The sequence below is a fragment of the Rattus norvegicus genome, chromosome 10, assembly GCF_036323735.1.
Source record: "Rattus norvegicus strain BN/NHsdMcwi chromosome 10, GRCr8, whole genome shotgun sequence".
NCBI lineage: Eukaryota > Metazoa > Chordata > Mammalia > Rodentia > Muridae > Rattus > Rattus norvegicus.
In genome coordinates, this window is record NC_086028.1 from 47,798,009 (window position 1) to 47,816,389 (window position 18,381).

At 49.4% G+C, this 18,381-nt stretch overlaps 1 protein-coding gene across 1 annotated transcript in view; it reads right to left on the reverse strand.

The window, feature by feature from the left end:
• Positions 1-19: 19 nt before the first annotated feature.
• Positions 20-18,381, reverse strand: part of Lrrc75a (leucine rich repeat containing 75A) — a 44,550-nt gene continuing 26,188 nt past the window's right edge. Inside the window, exons 2-4 of the mRNA NM_001398992.1 lie at positions 14,667-14,795; positions 4,419-4,534; positions 20-1,437 (exon numbers count right to left, since the gene is read on the reverse strand). Of these exons, the coding sequence (NP_001385921.1) occupies positions 912-1,437; positions 4,419-4,534; positions 14,667-14,795 (771 nt within the window). The 3' untranslated portion in view covers positions 20-911. The remainder of the gene's footprint in view (positions 1,438-4,418; positions 4,535-14,666; positions 14,796-18,381) is intronic.

Below are 18,381 nucleotides of genomic sequence, written 5' to 3' on the forward strand. Positions count from 1 at the left end.
TGAAGCGTAGTCTTTGGTCTTGGTCCTTAAAAACATGTATTTGCAGAGTAAAGTCGAGTGTCAGGTGTTAAACAGTCCAGCTTTAGCATTGTAAACTTCTAGTCAGTCTAGGCTGTTCTCACAACCTAAGACTTAAAGGTTCCAAAGCATGTAAGGCACCCACACTCAATTCCTGTCCTTGGCTGCATTTGTGCAGTACCATGCCAAGACACCATCTTGTCCAGATCCTATAAACTAGTTTGCTAACCTGGCCTGTAAGGCTGTGCTTTCCCGTAACTGAGTTCAGATATTGATAATAGTTCTTGGGTTTAAGTGGATGAGCAGTTGCTCACTGTTAGGGACTAGGAGTGTTTGAGTGCTAAGAACCCCCAGTTCTCCCTCTTTGCTAACTAGGACTTAACTGGTCTGGAGCCTTGGTAAATAAGTTTGAAAAGCCAATACAGGGAGGACTAGATTATGGGAGAAGGGCCTGAAACAGCTGGTAGAAAAGTTGTACTGGTTGATGGGTAAAGAAACCAGGCAAGGTATAGCCCTACACAGTAAGATTGCCACTACAGCTTGAACTGGGCTTTCCACACTTGGTATCCTGAAACACTACCTTCAAGAAGGCCCTGGGAATAGGAAAGTAGACGTTCCAAGAGTCTTGGAATAGGTTCCTATGTTACCTGCCTTAATTGTAAGTGGGCCTGATAACTTTTGGTCCAGATGCACTCACTGTTCTAGGACAGCTGAATGGAAACATCAGAACCCCTTGAGCAAGTACTGGGAGTTGGGTTTGAGGACAAACGGTTAGTACTCTGATTTCATCCTGGTGAGAGCTGGGTAGGCTTGTCAGGTGTTCTCCTGATAGAAGGGACCCCTAACCTGCCTTAGCCATCCAGGATTTCCTGCTTAGAACCCCTTTTTCCATATCATGTCTGAATCACAGTCTCTTGACTCTCATGGCCCCTGGCAGGTGTCACAGAGCTCCCTATAGGGTCCTGCTGACTTTCCCTGGCTTCTTCCCCAGTACCTGGCCCCTCACCCAGCTCTAGGATGGTTGGTAGGTGGCCCTGTTTTGGAGAGCGCTTCCGAAGGCTTAGCAGGAAGGGCTGGGGTAGTGAGAAGATGTCCACATTGTTGCCCAGGTCAATCCATGTGACATTGGGGAACTTGCTGGGGTCCTTCAGGGTGTCAGTGAGGTCCCTCAGCAGAGCCCGGGTCAGTCGGTTGCCATTGAGGGCTAGTGTGGTGAGACGAGGCAGGGTACTGAGTGCTGGCAGTAGCTGCAGGACCATGTCATCTGTCAGGCCCGTGAAGCCCAGCTCCACACTGTCCACCTGTTCTCCGCAGCGCTGAAGATAGCTGGTCACCCGTTCCAGGTCCCGTGAAGTCAGTGGAATGCCTGACAGATCCACCATGTTGTCTGGAGGATTCCCAGAAAGGAGGGCCTTAAGGCTGAAAGAAAAGGAATGAACAGGTTAAGCAAGCCGGGTAGGCCTTTCCTGGGGGCAATAGTGACTATCAGCACAGAGCTGCTTAACTGTGACCTGAGACCTCATTTCTTCTATTTCCTCTCAGGATGCAGAGACCAGGGGAGTCCTGTTTTGTTGCAAATCCCCAAGTAGCTGCTTCAGGTTGAGCAGAGTGGACAGAGCTGGGGGTTTGAGGCTGCCATTCTAGTAGCTCTTCAAGTCTATGCTTTTTTTTTTTTTCTCAGAGCTGGGGACCGAACCCAGGGAGGGCCTTGAGTGCTCTACCACTGAGCTAAATCCCCAACCCCTAAGCCTATGCTTTTATATGATGCCTGCAGTTTCCTACCCTGTACTCTCTAGCTAGTTAATTACGGTCTGTGCTTGTCTTAAAAAAAAAATGGAGCTACCATCATCATAGGATATGAGGAACACTAAGCACAAAGATACAGCAATGCTCCCTATAGGAGCTGTTCTTGTTCTTGTTGCTGTTCTTGTTAATCACTTGGGCTGAGCTTCTACAATCTGGTCCACCTCCAAGAGTTGAAGACAGCAGGCTGGTGAGAGGGCTTCCGGAGCCACACAGCTGCTGGAGGCTCGATGCTTGATGCTTTCAGCTCCTTCCTCTCCCTGCCGTTGGCTGCCCCTTGCCTTATTCTGGAGCCCAGACCATTTGGTCTGCTGATAGGTGTGTCCCCAACCTCCACTCCCATTGGAGTTTCGCACTCTCATTCTCTGAGTTGTAAGCAAGCTCTGAGTCTCTTGCAGCTAAACTTGCTGCAAGAGTGTGTTTATGCTTAAAAGTCACAGTCACTGGAGGCAGGGGTTGGTCACAGCAGTCGGTGCCTGTCTTAATTCCATTCAAGTACGAGGAGAAGCCATCTGAGAGGAATGAGCAGGTTGAAAGAAATAGTTCCCGGGGCTGGAGAGATGGCTCTGCGGTTAAGAGCACCCGACTGCTCTTTCAGAGGTCCTGAGTTCAATTCCCAGCAACCACATGGTGGCTCACAATCATCTGTAAACAGATCCAATTCCCTCTTCTGGTGTATCTGAAGACAGCTACAGTGTACTTATATATAATAAGTGAATAAATAAATTAAAAAAAAAAAAACAGTTCCCAAATGGAGAACAGATTGAACCTGCATGTGGGCACTGGCAGACTGGAGACCTAGCTGGCCATGGCAGCTCATACCTGCAATCCTAGCACTTGGAAAGAAGCAGAGGCAGGGGCATTGTGATGTTAAAGCTAACCTGACTTACATAGTGCATCTAAGAAAACAAAATCTCAAAAAGCAGGGCATGGTGGTGCACGGCTATGATCTCGGCACTGGGGAGGCAGAGGCAGGTGGATCTCTTATGAATTCGAGGCCTGTCTGGTTTGCATAGTGAGTTACAGGTCAGCCAAGGCTACATAGCAAAGACCTTGTCTCAAACAAATAAACAAAAACTAACAAAAACCCTAAAGCTCAGAGTAGTGGTAGATGTTTAATTTTAGCTCTTGGAAGGCAAGTGGGTCTCTGAGTTCAAGGCCAGCCTGGTCTACTTCATGAGTTTGAGGACAGCCAGTGCTACACAGTGAGACTCTGTCTCAAAAAACAAAACAAAACAAAACAAAAAAAACCCTACCCTTTTCCCCAAACCCCCCCAACCCCCAAGACAACAACAACAACAAAACCAAAGCAATAATAGAGAGGGAGAACTGGAGAGTTAGCTTAGCAGTTAAGAACACATAATGCTCTTGCAGAGACTCTGAGTTTGGTCCCAGTATCCATGTCAGGCAGCTCACAACAGTTTGCAACTCTAGCTTCAGGGGGATCTGACACCTCCATATCAGTGCAATCCTTTAATACAGTGCCTCATGTTGGTGACCGCCCCAACCCTAAAATTTCATTGCTACTTCATAACTAATTTTGCTGCTGCTATGATCATGACTGCTGTTCTAGACTCAGAGGGCACCTGCACTCACGTGCATACATCACTATATAGACACCTAATTATCTGTGCACTATGTGCCTGTCTGTTGCTGGAGGAGGCCAGAACAGGGTTAGATCTCTGGAGTTGTGAACCTCCATGTGGGTGCCAGAGAATCTGAACCCCAGTCACTTGCAAGAGCAGCCAGTACCTTAAACTGCTGAGCCATCTCTCCAGCCCCATGAGGCTTAGTTTTTTTTTGGTTCTTTTTTTCGGAGCTGGGGACCGAACCCAGGGCCTTGCGCTTCCTAGGCAAGCGCTCTACCACTGAGCTAAATCCCCAACCCCGAGGCTTAGTTTTAACTGTCAACTTGGAACAATCTAGACTCACTCGGGAAGAAAGCCTCAATAATTGTCCAGTTCAGATTGACTTATGGATATGTCTATGGGGGAACTGTCTTGATGACTGAGGTGTTCCCCCTTTCAGGAAGTCTGACTCAGCCCGGGTTCGCTTGCTTCCTACCAGGAGAAGCAATACACATAAGTACTGTGTGTATATTGTGTCTCAAGCCTCTTGTCTTTAGGGACTATAAAACTCTGGAGGGTCTTCACTGATGTATGGCTCAGACAAGGCTAGACTCCGGATCCCCCGGAAGGAAATAATCCCAGAGAACTTTCTGGAAGTGGATTTTGATGGCCACACTTGAGACAAGGTTCTTGCCTTAGCTTCCAAAGTATAGGATTACAGAGGTACACCATCATGCCTGGCTTCCATCCCAGAGTACTAGGAACACCAGGAACTAGAAATTCCATGTATCGCATTCCCACCTGCCCATCTGGGGGCCATACCTCCCAGCTCCCACCCTGGGGATGCCCTTTCACCATCTCTCATGTACTTAGAATGACCAAGTTACTTTCTTGGTTCTTAAATCCAGCATGATCTTACCTCCTGTAAGCTGGGTTTATTGACACAACCTCTGGCCCTTCCCTCAGCCCAGTGCCCCTGGAAGGGTCAGCAGGGTTGGGGCAGGGCAGCCTACGGGAACTGCCACTCACCAGGCCTGTGGCTTCCTCTTCACCAGCCCTCGGTGTCTCCTCCACTGTGAATGAGGGCTAAGGTGGTAAGTCAGCTGCCGGCACAGCTTCTCCATGGCACCCATTGCATCACCTTCCTGTAGAGACAACCACAGGCACAGGACTGTGAGGTCTCCATGGAGGACTTGGAGGTCCCCTGAACCTCACTCCAGACTCGCTGGCTCTCTGGGAGCTCAGCACAAGACAGGACTGCTCAGCTGCTCCCGGTGAGTAGCAGGTGTAAGCTATCTGTGTGTGCATGCACGCACGTGTGCATGTGTGAGTCCTATGTGCTGAGAATCGAACCCAGGGCTTCAGACATGCTAAGCAAGCATTCTACTGCTGAGCTACTCTCTGGGCATCTGCCTTATGAATTGGTTGCTATCATTGGAAAACCTGACCTTTATATAAAAAGTCTGGACGGAGGGAGGTCTGACCATGACTGGCTGGAACAGGTCTGTTGAGCAAGATGTTGTACTGCCCCTGCCCACTCACAGTATCCACAATCATTCTTTTTACTCACACAACATATCTTTGAGTGCTTACTAAGGAGCAGGGCTATGGTCATGAAAAAGACTCTTGTATTTCACGTAATAAAGTATATTATTTTTACTTATGTCTTTCCCCAAAGTGAGAAAATAGAAATCTGAGAGGGCCAGTGCAATCTGTCTACCTATACCACCTGTTTGCTTCATCAGCATTTAAGTTTTTTCACAGGTGTAGATGTTTTCCTTGTATGTATGTCTATGTACTATAAATATACAGTGCATACAGAGGCCAGGAAGGGGCATCAGTCTCTGGAACTGGAGTTACAGAAGATTGTGAGCTACTATATAGGTGCTGGGAATCGAACCAGTGTCCTCTCAAGAGCAGCCAGTGCTCTTAATTGCTGAGGGGTCTCTCCAGCCCTCTGTTTTTTTGTTGTTTTTTTTTCTCCATCTTTATTAACTTGGATATTTCTTATTTACATTTCAATTGTTATTCCCTTTCCCGGTTTCCGGGCCAACATCCCCCTAACCTCTCCTCCTCCCCTTCTATGTGGGTGTTCCCCTCCCCATCCCCCCATTACCACCCTCCCCCCAACAAACAATCATGTTCACTGGGGGTTCAGCCTTGGCAGGACCAAGGGCTTCCCCTTCCATTGGTGCTCTTACTAGGCTATTCATTGCTATCTATGCAGTTGGAGCCCAGGGTCAGTCCATGGGTAGTGGCTTAGTCCCTGGAATTTTTTTTTAAAAAGATTTATTTATTATATATAAGTACACCATAGCTGTCTTCAAACACACCAGAAGAGGTCATCAGATCTCATTACAGATGGTTGTGAACCACACCATGTGGTTGCTGGGATTTGAACTCAGGACCTCTGGAAGAGCAGTCAGTGCTCTTAACCACTGAGCCATCTCTCCAGCCATCTCCAGCCCTCTTTCATCAACATCTTGAGTTTGTGACCCTGAGTACCATGGCCTGAACTGTGTCCCTTCAACAATTATATATTGTTTCCCTTTTTTCTTTGCTCCTCCTCCTCCTCTTCTTAGACAGGGGCTCTCTGTGTAGAAGTCTGTCCACATTCAGGACTGACATAATTCTTTTATGGGAAGAGTCTCTCCTGGTTGTACTGGAATTATGTTACTATATGACCAGCTGATCTCAAATTCATGGAGATCTTTCTGCCTCTGCCTCCTGAGTGCTTGGATTAAAGGCCTGATTTTCCTGTGACTGGTTGAATTCCTGGAGTTCACAGCTACAGAGTGTATTCATGGCAATCTTACTGTGCTCTGGGTTCCAGGCAAAGCAGCTGAGTAGTAGGGACTCAGTTAATCCTCCACACCTGCCCATGTGACCAGTGCTGCCCTCCCTCCTCCTTCACAGGTGAGAGCCGAAGGAACAGAGAGGTCACACGGAAAACCAAGACATGGAATTGCACAATCTGATCCCAAGTCTGCAGTGAGAATTCTGGAATTAAAAAAAAAAAAAAACCCACAGAAGTATTATAAGAATGTTTTTTGTTTTAATCCCAAGTGTGGGGATATGGGGCTGCTTTGCGGTAGCTAAGATTTGTCTCGTGCTCTAGTGGAAGCATGGTTGCAGACAGTTTCTGAGATTGTGTGACGTTGGGATTCTGGGAACTTTTCAGAGGCGGGGTTGTTGGTTGTTAAGGGGGGTTGGCTGTATTATTTTTTTTTTTAAATAGTTACGTTCAAAGAAGAATCAAAAGGAAAGGAATTAGATTCAGGAATCTATCTCTCCCCTCTGTCCTTCTTTCTTATCTAGCGATACGGGTGAAACCAGAGGGGGATAAAGGGGAGAAAAAGAAGAACCCACAAAGTAGCAAAGGTCAGCCACACAAGTCCAAATGATTTCATAGGCTGCTTCTCCACTGGCAGACTGCCAATGGTCATCATAATTGAACGCTGATTCTTGTCACCCATTCCTGGGCTGGGACTCACACTTCTCCACCCAGCTCAGACCTAACACAGGGCTGTGCTGAATTCTCCTAGAAATGGAGTTGTTGTCTCTCTATTAAATCTTTCCACTGCAGTTAACCCAGGGTATAGTCCAGTGACTTAAGTGGTGGAAATTAATGTTCTCGCTGTTGTAGAGGTCAGAAGGCCCAGGTGCAGCCTCTCCTAGCCTTCTGTAAAGGTTTTTTCTCCTGCATCCTCACACGGATCTTCCCTCTGGACATGTTTGGGTCCTAAGTGCACCAGAGCTGTCTCAGAGTCTCAGAAGAACAAAGAAAGGAAGGAAGGAGGGAGGGAGGAAGAGGAGGAGGGGGAGGGGAGAGAGAGAGAGAGAGAGAGAGAGAGAGAGAGAGAGAGAGGGAGAATCTGAATCTGGCTGGCCTGGGGGCTATCTCCATGTTACCACTTGTCCCAAACTTCCTATCTGTTACCTGGATTAGTGCACAGACACTAAGCTAGACACTAAGCCCATCACTATACAGAGGAGGGAGCTGAGAATTGGGGAGCTGGGGCTGACAGAATGGTAAGAGAAGAAACTCTGATGTGGACAGGGGAGGAGGAAGCCTGCGACTGGAGATCTGAAGACATGAGGCATCTAAGCACCTTGGGACGGCCTGAGACTGAAGGGACTGCTCTGGAAGACACCTTCCAGTTCCTCACAGCCTTGCTGCTCCCGGTTGCTTCATCCTGACTGACAATCTGGAATGTCCACTCCAGGCAACCTCACCAAACCCTGGAGTAGACAGCAGATTCCCAGACTTGGATTCTTCCTTAGCCTAGTCACGCACAGTGGATACAGTGACACAGGCCAGAGGACACATTGCCGGGGGTGGCGAGGGAGTTGGTAGAGAGCACTGGTGGGCGAGGTTATATCCTAGGAGTGTCTTAGATGGAGTGGGAGGACTGGAGGTTGAGAGGGTGACCTAGGGCCAATGCCTATAGAAGGGACTGAAAGCAACAGAGGTCACATACAGGTCAGAGAAGGTGTGGGCAGAATGGATGAAGGTATTGGGAAGGTATTGTCTAGAAAGCCAGGGGTTGTTAACTGTCAGTGTGACAGAATCTGGCATCGTGTGGGGGATGGGCTGCTGAGCATGCTGTGGAGCTATGTAAGCTAAGTGGGGAGAGGCATTATTCAGCCCAGCAGAGGCACGCATGCGTCTCTGGTTATGTAATGTGATAGTTACTTCACACTCCTGCCGCCTTGGTATCCCCACATGACGGACTGTCCCTTTTCTTTTTTAAAATTAATTAATTTATTTATTCGATATAAGTACACTGTGGTAGTCCTCAGACACACCAGAAGAGATCATCAGATCTCATTACAGATGACTGTGAGCCACCATATGGTTGCTGGGATTTGAACTCAGGACTCCTGGAAGAGCAGTCAGTGCTCTTAACCACTGAGCCATCTCTCCAGCCCCCCCTGGAATATCCCTTTGAATTGTGAGTCAGAATAAACCCTTTCTCTCTTAAGTTGATCCGCCTTAAGTCACAGGACTTATCACATCGACAGGGGCTCCAGAGGAAAAGCAGGGTGGGGAGTGACTGGCTCCTGTTGAACATGCTGACCTCGAAGTCCATGGACCTGCAGCTGGGCTTCCTCAGGATCTGGTTGAACTCCCTGGCTATGGAATAAGTTGAGGGACGTGGATAGAAGACTGGGCAAGTAGTCAGAGAAGACACTGAGACAGGTGTGAGTGAAGCACCTGGAAGAGGGTGGCTAAAGACACTATGGTGGTCACTGTGTGGACATTGAGGGTCTTTCCCAGTACAGGCTTGGCTGGGGTGAGGAGCAGGGGTAGGCACTGGTGATGGCGACACCTGACTCTGGAGCCAAAGAATGGAAATGTGAGGATGGGATAGAGAAGGCACATCTAGAGTTCATTTCCCACCTTGGAATCCCAGGGAACCTTAAAAACCCACACTGGTGGTGAGTAGGCAGGTCCTCTGGCAGCGGATTGACTTTATTTTTAGTTAGTGTACAAAATAATAGGTTTCATTATGACATTTTCATACACATATTATTATCTCGTATTCACATTCTCTCTCCTACTGCTCTCCTCTGTCCCTCTTCCCACTTGCCGATCCCTTGGTTGCTTGAAGAGCCTTCCGCTTTCAAGATACGCCACTCAGGGAAACCCGCGATATTTTGTCTGTTTTCTCTCCCATTCTCTCACTTTGTCCTGACTGTTCCTCAACCTCTCAGTCACCTCTTCCTCCTCCTATTACTGCCGGAAAACTGATTCCTTTGTGCTGCCACGGCGGAGAAGCTCAGGGGACTTAAGGACAAAAAGGGCCAGTGGATGGGATCAGAGTTACCGCCTAGCATCGTTTTGGGATGCTCTGGGACAGAACTGTTGCCAGTTTCCAGAAGAAGCTGACCCAAAACCCACAACTGCGCTCCTCTGCTCTGGCTCCTCCTCCAATCACTTCTCTGGGTTTCTGAATACCTAGGAACATGCCCTCCCACTCAGCGGTCCAAGCTGGAGAGGCTCAGGCCGCGAAATGTTCTTAAGAGAACAAAGGCATAAAGAGGACTGGCAGTACAAAGCGTCGGCCACTAGGGGGCAGAGGAGCACAAGGCGAGGCTGCTCCTGCTACCAGAGAGAGAATCTCGGTCTTCTCATTGGCTAAACAGGAACAATAGCTGAGCACACCAATTAGAGTTGAGAGTAACTGTAAAGAGCACACCACAGAGATGAGTGCCCCTCTGCTTGCCTGAACTAAATTCACCATGGGTCTTTTGTTGTTTTTTTGTGCTTGGGATCCACCGTGGCCTCAGATGGCAGCTAACACCAGCCACACCTCCTGCCCTTACTGAACATCTAGAAATCGTTATGCCTTCCCTTGGATGCCTATGAATGCACACAGTCCTACCACTCCCACTTCTCTTCCCTCGTTAGAAACCTGGCCCTCTGCCTATTCACTCAAGGTGCCTTTATCCTTTCCCCAACTCCTTCTTTTTTCAGGCTCTTCAAAACCTTCTTCCAGCAGACAATAGGATTGAGTGGAGCTGGCCCATAGGAGGAAAGTGTGTATGTAGGTTTGTGTGTGTGAGTATAGGGTGGTGGCAGTTGGTGGTGGCAAGGACCCAGCATAGAAGGGAATTGTTTTAGTGTCAGAGTCCTAGCTGTCTCCCAGGTGTGAAACAGCCACGACTTGTGCAACCCTGGGGTCTCTGTGACAGCAAGCACTGACCATTACTTATGTCTGCATGCCCTGGGCCTAGCACTTTCCTTGGGAACTTCCTACTTCTCCCCATGGTCCCGCTCACCTACCATTGTGTGACCAGATCCCCCTAAGCTCCTGGCAGCGGGTCCAGAAACTGTCTCAGTACACCAGCAGGTCTGCCTCTTCCTGGAAGCTGGACTAGAGAATGAGACACCTTCCAGGGACTGGAACCTTGACAAGTAAACAGGGGCCATGGGTAGTCATATTCCCTGCCATGTGGGGTGACAGGAAATGGGATATAATGGGACAGAGTGGAGGTGGATTTACACAGCATGCTTGCTCCGTAGTTCTCATGCCTCTGTAATGCCCAACTGCCTTTGGATCCACGAGACACTGGACTGTGTGGGTGTCTGCTAGTTTCAGTTAGCAATGCACGAGGTCACTGTCGGATTGTGGGGTAGACTCCTAGCAACTCTTGCTCACACCAATGGACAGGGGAGGCAAAGGAAGGGGTGGGAGCTTGGCACAATTGCTAGGATTTGGGGCACTGCAGTCTCTCTAGACCTCGGTGATACTGTCCTCAAGCACTGGGGGGAGGGCTTGATTGAGGGACTTCTCCACGATCTGTTGGAAAGAGACTCAGGACTCATGGCCAACCTACAGCCTTTCCTGTCTCTCAACCGTCAGGTGCCATCTGCCACCTTCATTTTGCAAGCACCTCTATAACAGCATCTAGGCCTCCGACAACCTTGTCCTCCACTCAAAGGCTTCTTTCATTCATAAATCTACTCATTCATTAATCAGTTTCTGACGGCTCCACTTTATACACTGGATAGTGTAGTAAGAGTTTTGGTTTCTTATAAAAAAACAGTTATGTTAATGTGAATATATTTTTGTTTCAATCCCAGGTATGGGATATGCGGCTGCTTCACAGCAGGTGATTATGGTTTGCCTCATGCACTAGCAGGTGTGTGATCTTTGCCAGCTTTAGAGAGTTTTAATTCTAGGGACTCTGGCGGGGGTGTAAATGCCAGAGCTCCAAGAGAAGCAGGAACGCTCCAAGGAAGGTGCTGCTCCCAGTTGCTGTTACAGTTTGACCAGAAGCTGGAGATATTCTGATGACAAAGACTGGACTTGCCCCAAGAAACCCCTAATCAGCAGGAAGTATCCTACAGAAGTCTAGAACCCCCTTCCCCTCTAGCCTTCCTTCTCTCCTATCTAGTGTTGGGTGTTGGAAGGGATCAGAGTAGAATCAAGGTTGGAAGGGTGGTAGACAGAAGAACCCAATAAAGTAACAGGTAACCATTTAGACAGATGGCTTGTTTTTCTTTGCTTACTGACCCAACTGCTCCCCCAAGTTCATTTTCTTTCTTTCTTTCTTTTTTTTAGAATTATATATTTTATTTATGAGTACACTGTAGGTATGAGACACACCAGAAGAGGGCATCGGATCCCATTACAGGTGGTTGTGAGCCACCATGTGGTTGCTGGGATTTGAGCTCAGGACCTCTGGAATAGCAGTCAATGCTCTTAACCATTGAGCCATCTCTCCAGCCCCCCAAGTCCATTTTCTACCCTTCTCTCATCATAGGACTGCTCTGAAGAGTACATCATTGGTTTCTCTTGTTCCTTGTTTCTAGTTGGGCTCAGATAATGGGAGAAACATGGCAAAGATATAGGGGCAGGAGGAGCAAAAGTTCAATATCCTCTCATTCAGTGTGTGTGGGAGCCTCCCAGACCGGCTTGTTCTTTGCTCCTGGCCGCCCTCCCTCTTTGTGTAGTCTCCTCCATGATTTATCAAGAGAACAGAAAGGGCAGGAATGATTTCTAGGACAGGTATCCTGGCTAGCTCGGTGATATGGGACACTCGAGCAATCCTACGGAGACACCCATACGGCAACAAACTGGGGACTTTGGCCACCAACCCTGTAGTGTACATGAGGCTTTCAGCCTTGGATTCCTGAACCTGTGGAGACTGTTTAAGAACAAATCCTTGCTTTTTGGTTTCCTTTATATATTTTAAGTTAGTTTTTAGGTACGTGCATATGTATGAGGACATTTGTGTGGGCGGTCAGAGGACCACTGTCATGGAACCTGACTGTAATTCTAGCTGTGGTGACAGGGGAGGTGGAAGCAGCAAGTCTAATATACTTGAGGCCATTAAGGGACCTCGTTTCAAATAAAAGGTAGAAGACATCTGAGGCACAGCAGGCACCTGGGGCTGTCCTTTGATCTCCACAGCACATGCGCACAGGTGCATGCATGCATTTGGATACATACTTACATCTTACTGCCCCCATGCATGTGTGTGCGCATGCACACACACACACATGCCCATATACACAAATTCACACGGGACATGCTGCTTCCTGTTATAAGATATAACTATGAACAAGATGGATGGAAAATCCTTAGTCCTTTTTTTTCTTAAAGACAGGGTCTCACTGTGTAGCTCTGACTGGCTTGGAACTTGCTATGTAGACTAGGTTGGCTTTGAACTTGTAGAGATCTGACTCTGCTCTATTCCCGAGTACTGGGATAAAAGACTTATAGTCTCTATTCTAGTGGGTAGATGGGAAAGTAACTATCAAGTAAAAAAAAAGGATAATTTGGGCTGGAGAGATGGCTCAGTTGTTAAGAGCACTGACTGTTCTTCCAGAGGTCCCAGGTTCAAATCTCAGCATCCACATGGTGGCTCACAACCATCTGTAATGAGATCTGATGCCCTCTTCTGGCCTGTCTGAAGACAACTCAGTATATGCATATGCATAAAATAAGTAAATCTTAAAAAAAAAAAAAAAAGAAAAGAAACAAAGAAACAAAGAAAAAATGCAGGGGGGAGGAAGAGGGAATTCCGCCATGAGGGGGGTGTGGGACAGACCACACTGTGACAGGGAAGTAGAGAGATCAGAATTAAGAGCCTGCCGACATGTGAGAGTCAGGGAAGAGGCCCCAGGGACTGGCCCGCTTGGGTCTGGGGCAGCAAAGATAAAATATAGATTTGGAAAGCGTCCTAGGGAATACCGAGGGGAGTGTGTGCTAGCCTCGGGGAGGTTCAGGAGTGGCTCAGCCACTGAACTAGTAAGGCATATCAAAAATTAAGCTGGCGTATGTGTACCATTCATTTGTGAATCAGAGCTCTTGGGCAGGAGCATAGAGCGCTTAACTATTCACTGCTACCCTTTACCAGTTTGGAGATTCTTTCTCACCCACTCCTGGGAGAGCCCTAGAGACTCGAGGCTGGCCCTCGAACAGGGCCCACTCTGCTTGCTTTGGAAATCCTGGTCGGAGAGCAAGCTCGCTGGTTTTGAGACTGGGCCTATGGAGACCATATCTTACCTGCTGTTGCTTCCTGACACTGCTCGGCTCTTTCCGTAGAAAGTGTGCCATAAAGCAGCTACGACATCAGCTTCTGTGCAGAGGCGGCCATGGGCCCATGCAGGTGCCTCTCATGAGCAATCTCACGTAGCTCTCAGCAGAGGGAGATGCCTTTGATGCCCATTTGGGGTTGTGGAAATGAAGCTCTGGTAAGCAGGTGGTATAGGAAAGGGACACCACGCAGAACACCGAAGGCTTGTGCTTCACTCCCACCCAATGTTGGAACCCTAGCCACCAAGGTGGGGCCTTCGGGAGATGGCCGGGTTGTGAGGGTGCAGTTTTCATCAGAGTTGTTCTAAGAGGGGTCTAGAGCACGGCCACCACGTAAGGGCACAGGAGAAGGCAGAAATCTGAGATGGAGAACAGGGCTCCCATCAGACACCCCAACCTTGCACTTCCAGCCAAATGTCAGAAATTATTTTCTGCCTAGAAGCCCTCAGGCTGGGAGCAGGAAGGCCGGGGCGAGGAGGTGTTTTGTGTAGCAGCCCTGAGTAACACAGACTGATATGGCCCCCCAGCCCCACCTAGGTGGAAGGGAAGGACAAGTTAAAGAGCTCTAGGTTCACCTAGCCAGGACTGTATCCCTGGGCCTGGTGAGGCAGTTAGCACTTCCTGTCTTGCCTAGCCCCGGATTGGCAGAGTGGGCCTTGTCACCTCTGCCGACCTCACGACCTCATGAGGGGCACAGCCTACTTCAGTAACTGCTTTCCTCAACTCAAATGCACATGAAAGCAATATTTCACCCATTGTTTACTGTTGACAGCTCTATTACCTGTCACCCCGATCACCTTTAGGAAATTCACTTCCCATCCTAGAAAGGCAGGGGTAAGCCACCTGCAGGGCTGGCTCTACGTTTCTAGTCCTGTTCCCCAGGGTTCCAGCTTCTACTATACTTAGTTCCCTGTGGCTCCTGCCACCGGCCAGCTCCACCAACCCTCATGACTGACTTTCTTACTTTCTGTCTTCTACTTCACTCAGCCCCTTCGCCTGTCTTCTGTTGACTCTGGCCACTCTCCCTCCTCTCTAATCTTGGCACTAGGCAGCTCCAGGAGCCAGAGAGGTCCCAGAAGCAGCCACAGATAGGGTCCACCCTGGAAGCATCTTTTCCCCTGAGCACAACTCCAACTCCTTAGCGACCATGCTCGGGTCTGTGCTGTCCAGCAAGGGGCCCGCCACACACCCCAGGACTTGGGCGCTTCAGACCACAACTGCCTACCGGCTTGGGGCAGTGGATGTAGCGTGCCAGACTGATGATGAGGTCATGTGTGATGGGGTCCACCAGGTTCCGGAAGCTGGCGTAACGATACAGCACATCATCCAGGGAGGTTGACTCCATGCCCAGGTCCTGAAAGAGAAGGGAACACTGAGAAGTCAAGTGCCATCCAGAGCGCCCAGAAGAGTGACTGCAGCCTCTGGCAGCCGCTCAGTTCCCCCAAGAGCCCATGCAAGGAAGGGTCTAGAGGACATCCCTTAGGGGACGAAGGCAAGCCCTGCCTCTTCTGTCACCAGCTGAGGTGCAAGAGACCTAGACGGCAGACACCTAGTCTCCCACCGTTCATGCAAGCCCTGGTTTGTGAACCTCTCCCCAAAACAATGTCCCAACCAGCCTTCTGACGAAGCCGCAGTGGCCAGCCTTAGTTCCCTGTGTCACGGGGCAGTCAGTTTGGAACACACAGAAACATTGCTTTGCCTCCAGACAGGACAATTTACTGATCTTTACTTCTATTTTCTTGCTTCTGAATGTAGTGGAACTGTTCTTTTTTTCAGATTGCCCAAGCTCAGTGCTCCTTTGCTCCAGAGGGTAAAGAGGGAGGTGCAAGAGGTGTGCACCTGTGTGTGTGTGTGTGCGCGCGCGCGCGCGCGTGTTACCATAGGAACTCAGTATATCAAGTGGACCCAAAGGGAAGGGGAAGAGGTGCATCAGTAAGCACTGTGGAATGGGCTAGGATGTAGCAACCATTAAAGCAGGTGTTCCACTGGTTTGAGGAGCTACAAGGTTTTTTTTGGGGGGGGGGCAGGGTTTAGGGAACACTTCCCCCATATAGGGTAGTGTGGCATTTGAGGGGACAGCAGAAGCAGGTTGCAAAAGCACTTCTCCCATTTCTCCCGAGTAAGCTATGGCTTCATTCCAGAGAGGTCCCCTCTACACACTGCAGAGAGGACATTTTTATTTCCAAAGTACAATAGACCTTGCCTAGCTTCTTCCCGTCTATCCCAGTAGACTGTGCTCTTTGTTCTCTACCCCGACTTTTATATTGCCCATAAAACCAGAGATTGGGAACTGGGGCGATACCGCAGCAGGTAAAATGCTTGCAAGTGGAGTTTGGATCCCACATGAGAGGCAGGTGGGTGTGGTGCGAGCTGTGGGGTAGGTACTACACTGCTACTCTGGATCTGCAGATGAAGAGACGGAGGCTGACTTCTTAAACTGTTGGCATTATTGTCTGTGTGTGTGTGTGCGTGCGTGCGTGCGTGTGTGTGTACACCCAGGCCTCAGTTCTAGCTCTGTCTTGCAAGGATTGATCAGCCCTCACCTAGTTCTAGGGGTAGCCTAGCCAGTGATGAATGCAGCTCAGAAAGGGGCCCTGGGTTTTGGTACTTACACCTCTGAGAGAAAAGAACGGGCTTCTGCCCCCACAGACATGGAGGGGTCAGGGTACCAAGTTCCATCTCCTGTGGGAAAGTTCACAGAGAGCTATCTACCACCGTTAGGTGCCAGTTTGGAGAGTTCTGCCTTCCACTGAGCAGGCAACAGCCTCAGAGGCAAGCTCAGTGCTATGTGCTGTGGTCCCTGTCACTCAGTTTGCTTGTCATCCAGTGACACATGATGTAGTGTGGCCGAGCACAGGGACTTCTGAAGCAACTGTAACTCTTGCTTTGCCCTCTGTCCTCTGTTGTTCAACCCCTCAGGCACGATGCAGCCCCTCAGGCAATTTACACAACAGCTGCAAGCCTGTGCCCTCTCTAAAATGGAGACAGTGACCTTAGCATCAGCCATCGGTGAGAGAAACCAAACTAAGCAACATGGGCAAAGCTTCTATGGCTCCCTCAGAGCCCCTCCCCACCCTGTTGGCTCCTCATTTCTTCCCTACCATACCATGCAGTACCTCTGAACCGTAGACCCATCTGAAAATATACTAAAAGCCATTAACTGTTCAGAAAACACAGGGATGGGACAGGACAGGGACCTTGACATATGAACTCCAAGTTGGCCCTGTGGTCAGGAGGTTGTATTAGGAATGAGGAAGACAGACCTCACTCTGACTGGGGCATAAGGATGCTGGAAGGCCTCAATTACAAGAGCATCAGAAGGCCATGTGGTCAAAGGGCTCTAGGCTAGCATTGAATATCCCAGCCAGACCTCTGCTTATAGGTCAAGGCTCCCTTCTTGGGGGATAGGAAGGCCGAGAATAGGGTTGGGAAGCATGGGAGTTATTCCCAGGGCTCAAGGCTAGACTCATGGCTATGGGAAGGAGTTGAGGAATATGGGGTCTTTCTTTTCCTTTTTCTCTTTTACGGTGCAGCCTAGGCTGGCCTCGAACTTGCAACCCTCCCACCTTGGCTTCCCAACCACTGGGCGTATAGGCCATGGACAGCTAAGGGTTTTCCTTTTTTCATCTGTCCTGCTTCCCTTTGGCTGTTGATTTAATGCTAGCCTCTGTCCCTCACCTGGGTTCATCTGTCCTTGGGGGTGACTCATACCTGATTTCTCAGGACTCTGCAGTCCCCTTGGCTTACTATAGGTCTGTGGGTGGGGGACCCCTCTCCCTTGGGATGTGTTTTTTTCTTGACTGTGAAATGGCAGGTCAACTATGAAAGTTATTAAATTGTGCTCCAAGGTGTTACTGGGGGACGAGAGGGAGGCAGAGCGGCTCTTGGTCTCAAACAAATGAATAAACAATCAAATACTGGCAAAGAAGAGTTGAAAACCAGGGAGAGGGCAGGTGGGCTTCTTGTCCTTTGTCTAGCCACACTGTGTCCCATTTCTACACCCCCCCCACCACATTCCAGGTCGTGTGGGGCCATCATAGTCTTAGAAAGACAAAGAAATACCACTGGAGACCGGGCAGGTCTGACTGGGTGCAGACTGCACCCTCTCCAGAGCCACCCTTAGTTTTCTCCTTTACCCTTCAACTCAGGAGCCCCATGGCTGACTGGCTGTCTCTCCAGTCTCACTGGCATCATAGAGTTGGAAAGGGTGGAAGAAAGATGTCTCCACTGGAAGGGAGGGGTTGAGTAATTGAGTCACAGGGCATTACCTTCCTGAAGACCTTTAGCTGGTCCGCAGACTCTGGACTCCCAAAGGTCCAAAGGCTACAGTAGGAAACACCAGCCTGGGGCTGGGCAAAGCCTGCTATACTTTATTGCTTGCTTGATTTCCGGCCTGGATGGTGTCCAAGGACACTTGTGTTACTTCAGGGCATGCCATAGGATCTGGGTGTCTTTAGTATGTCTCTTCCTTTTAGCTCACTGGGGACTTTTGTATCACTGATCCATAAACTAGATGTGAGGGAGGAGAGCTAACTAGCTCCTCAGGGTGTCCCCAGATGGCTGCAACTTTTGCCAGAGCCCTGGGGAAGCCAGCTCCCCTGACTGTAGGCATGAGGGTAACAGTGCTGCGAGGGGACTGGAAGAACCAAATCCAGATGTGGTCCCTACACGTGCTGGCCTTGGAGGGGCTGTTGCCTTGCAACAGTGAGGCACCCAGGAGGATCTCATCTCGCTTACCGTGGCACTGAACAGCACATCTCTGGGAACCGTGTGCACAGATGGCTGCTCCTCAGACAGTCTGGGCGAGCCTATCAAACTGTACTGAGTCACGGCTGGTGGGAACCCCACCAGGAGGGGGTAGCTGGGCTTGCCCCAAGCCGCTAACTGCTTCCTGACTTGAAATGCTGTGCCTAAAGGTGACAGGCACACAGGCCATCTCG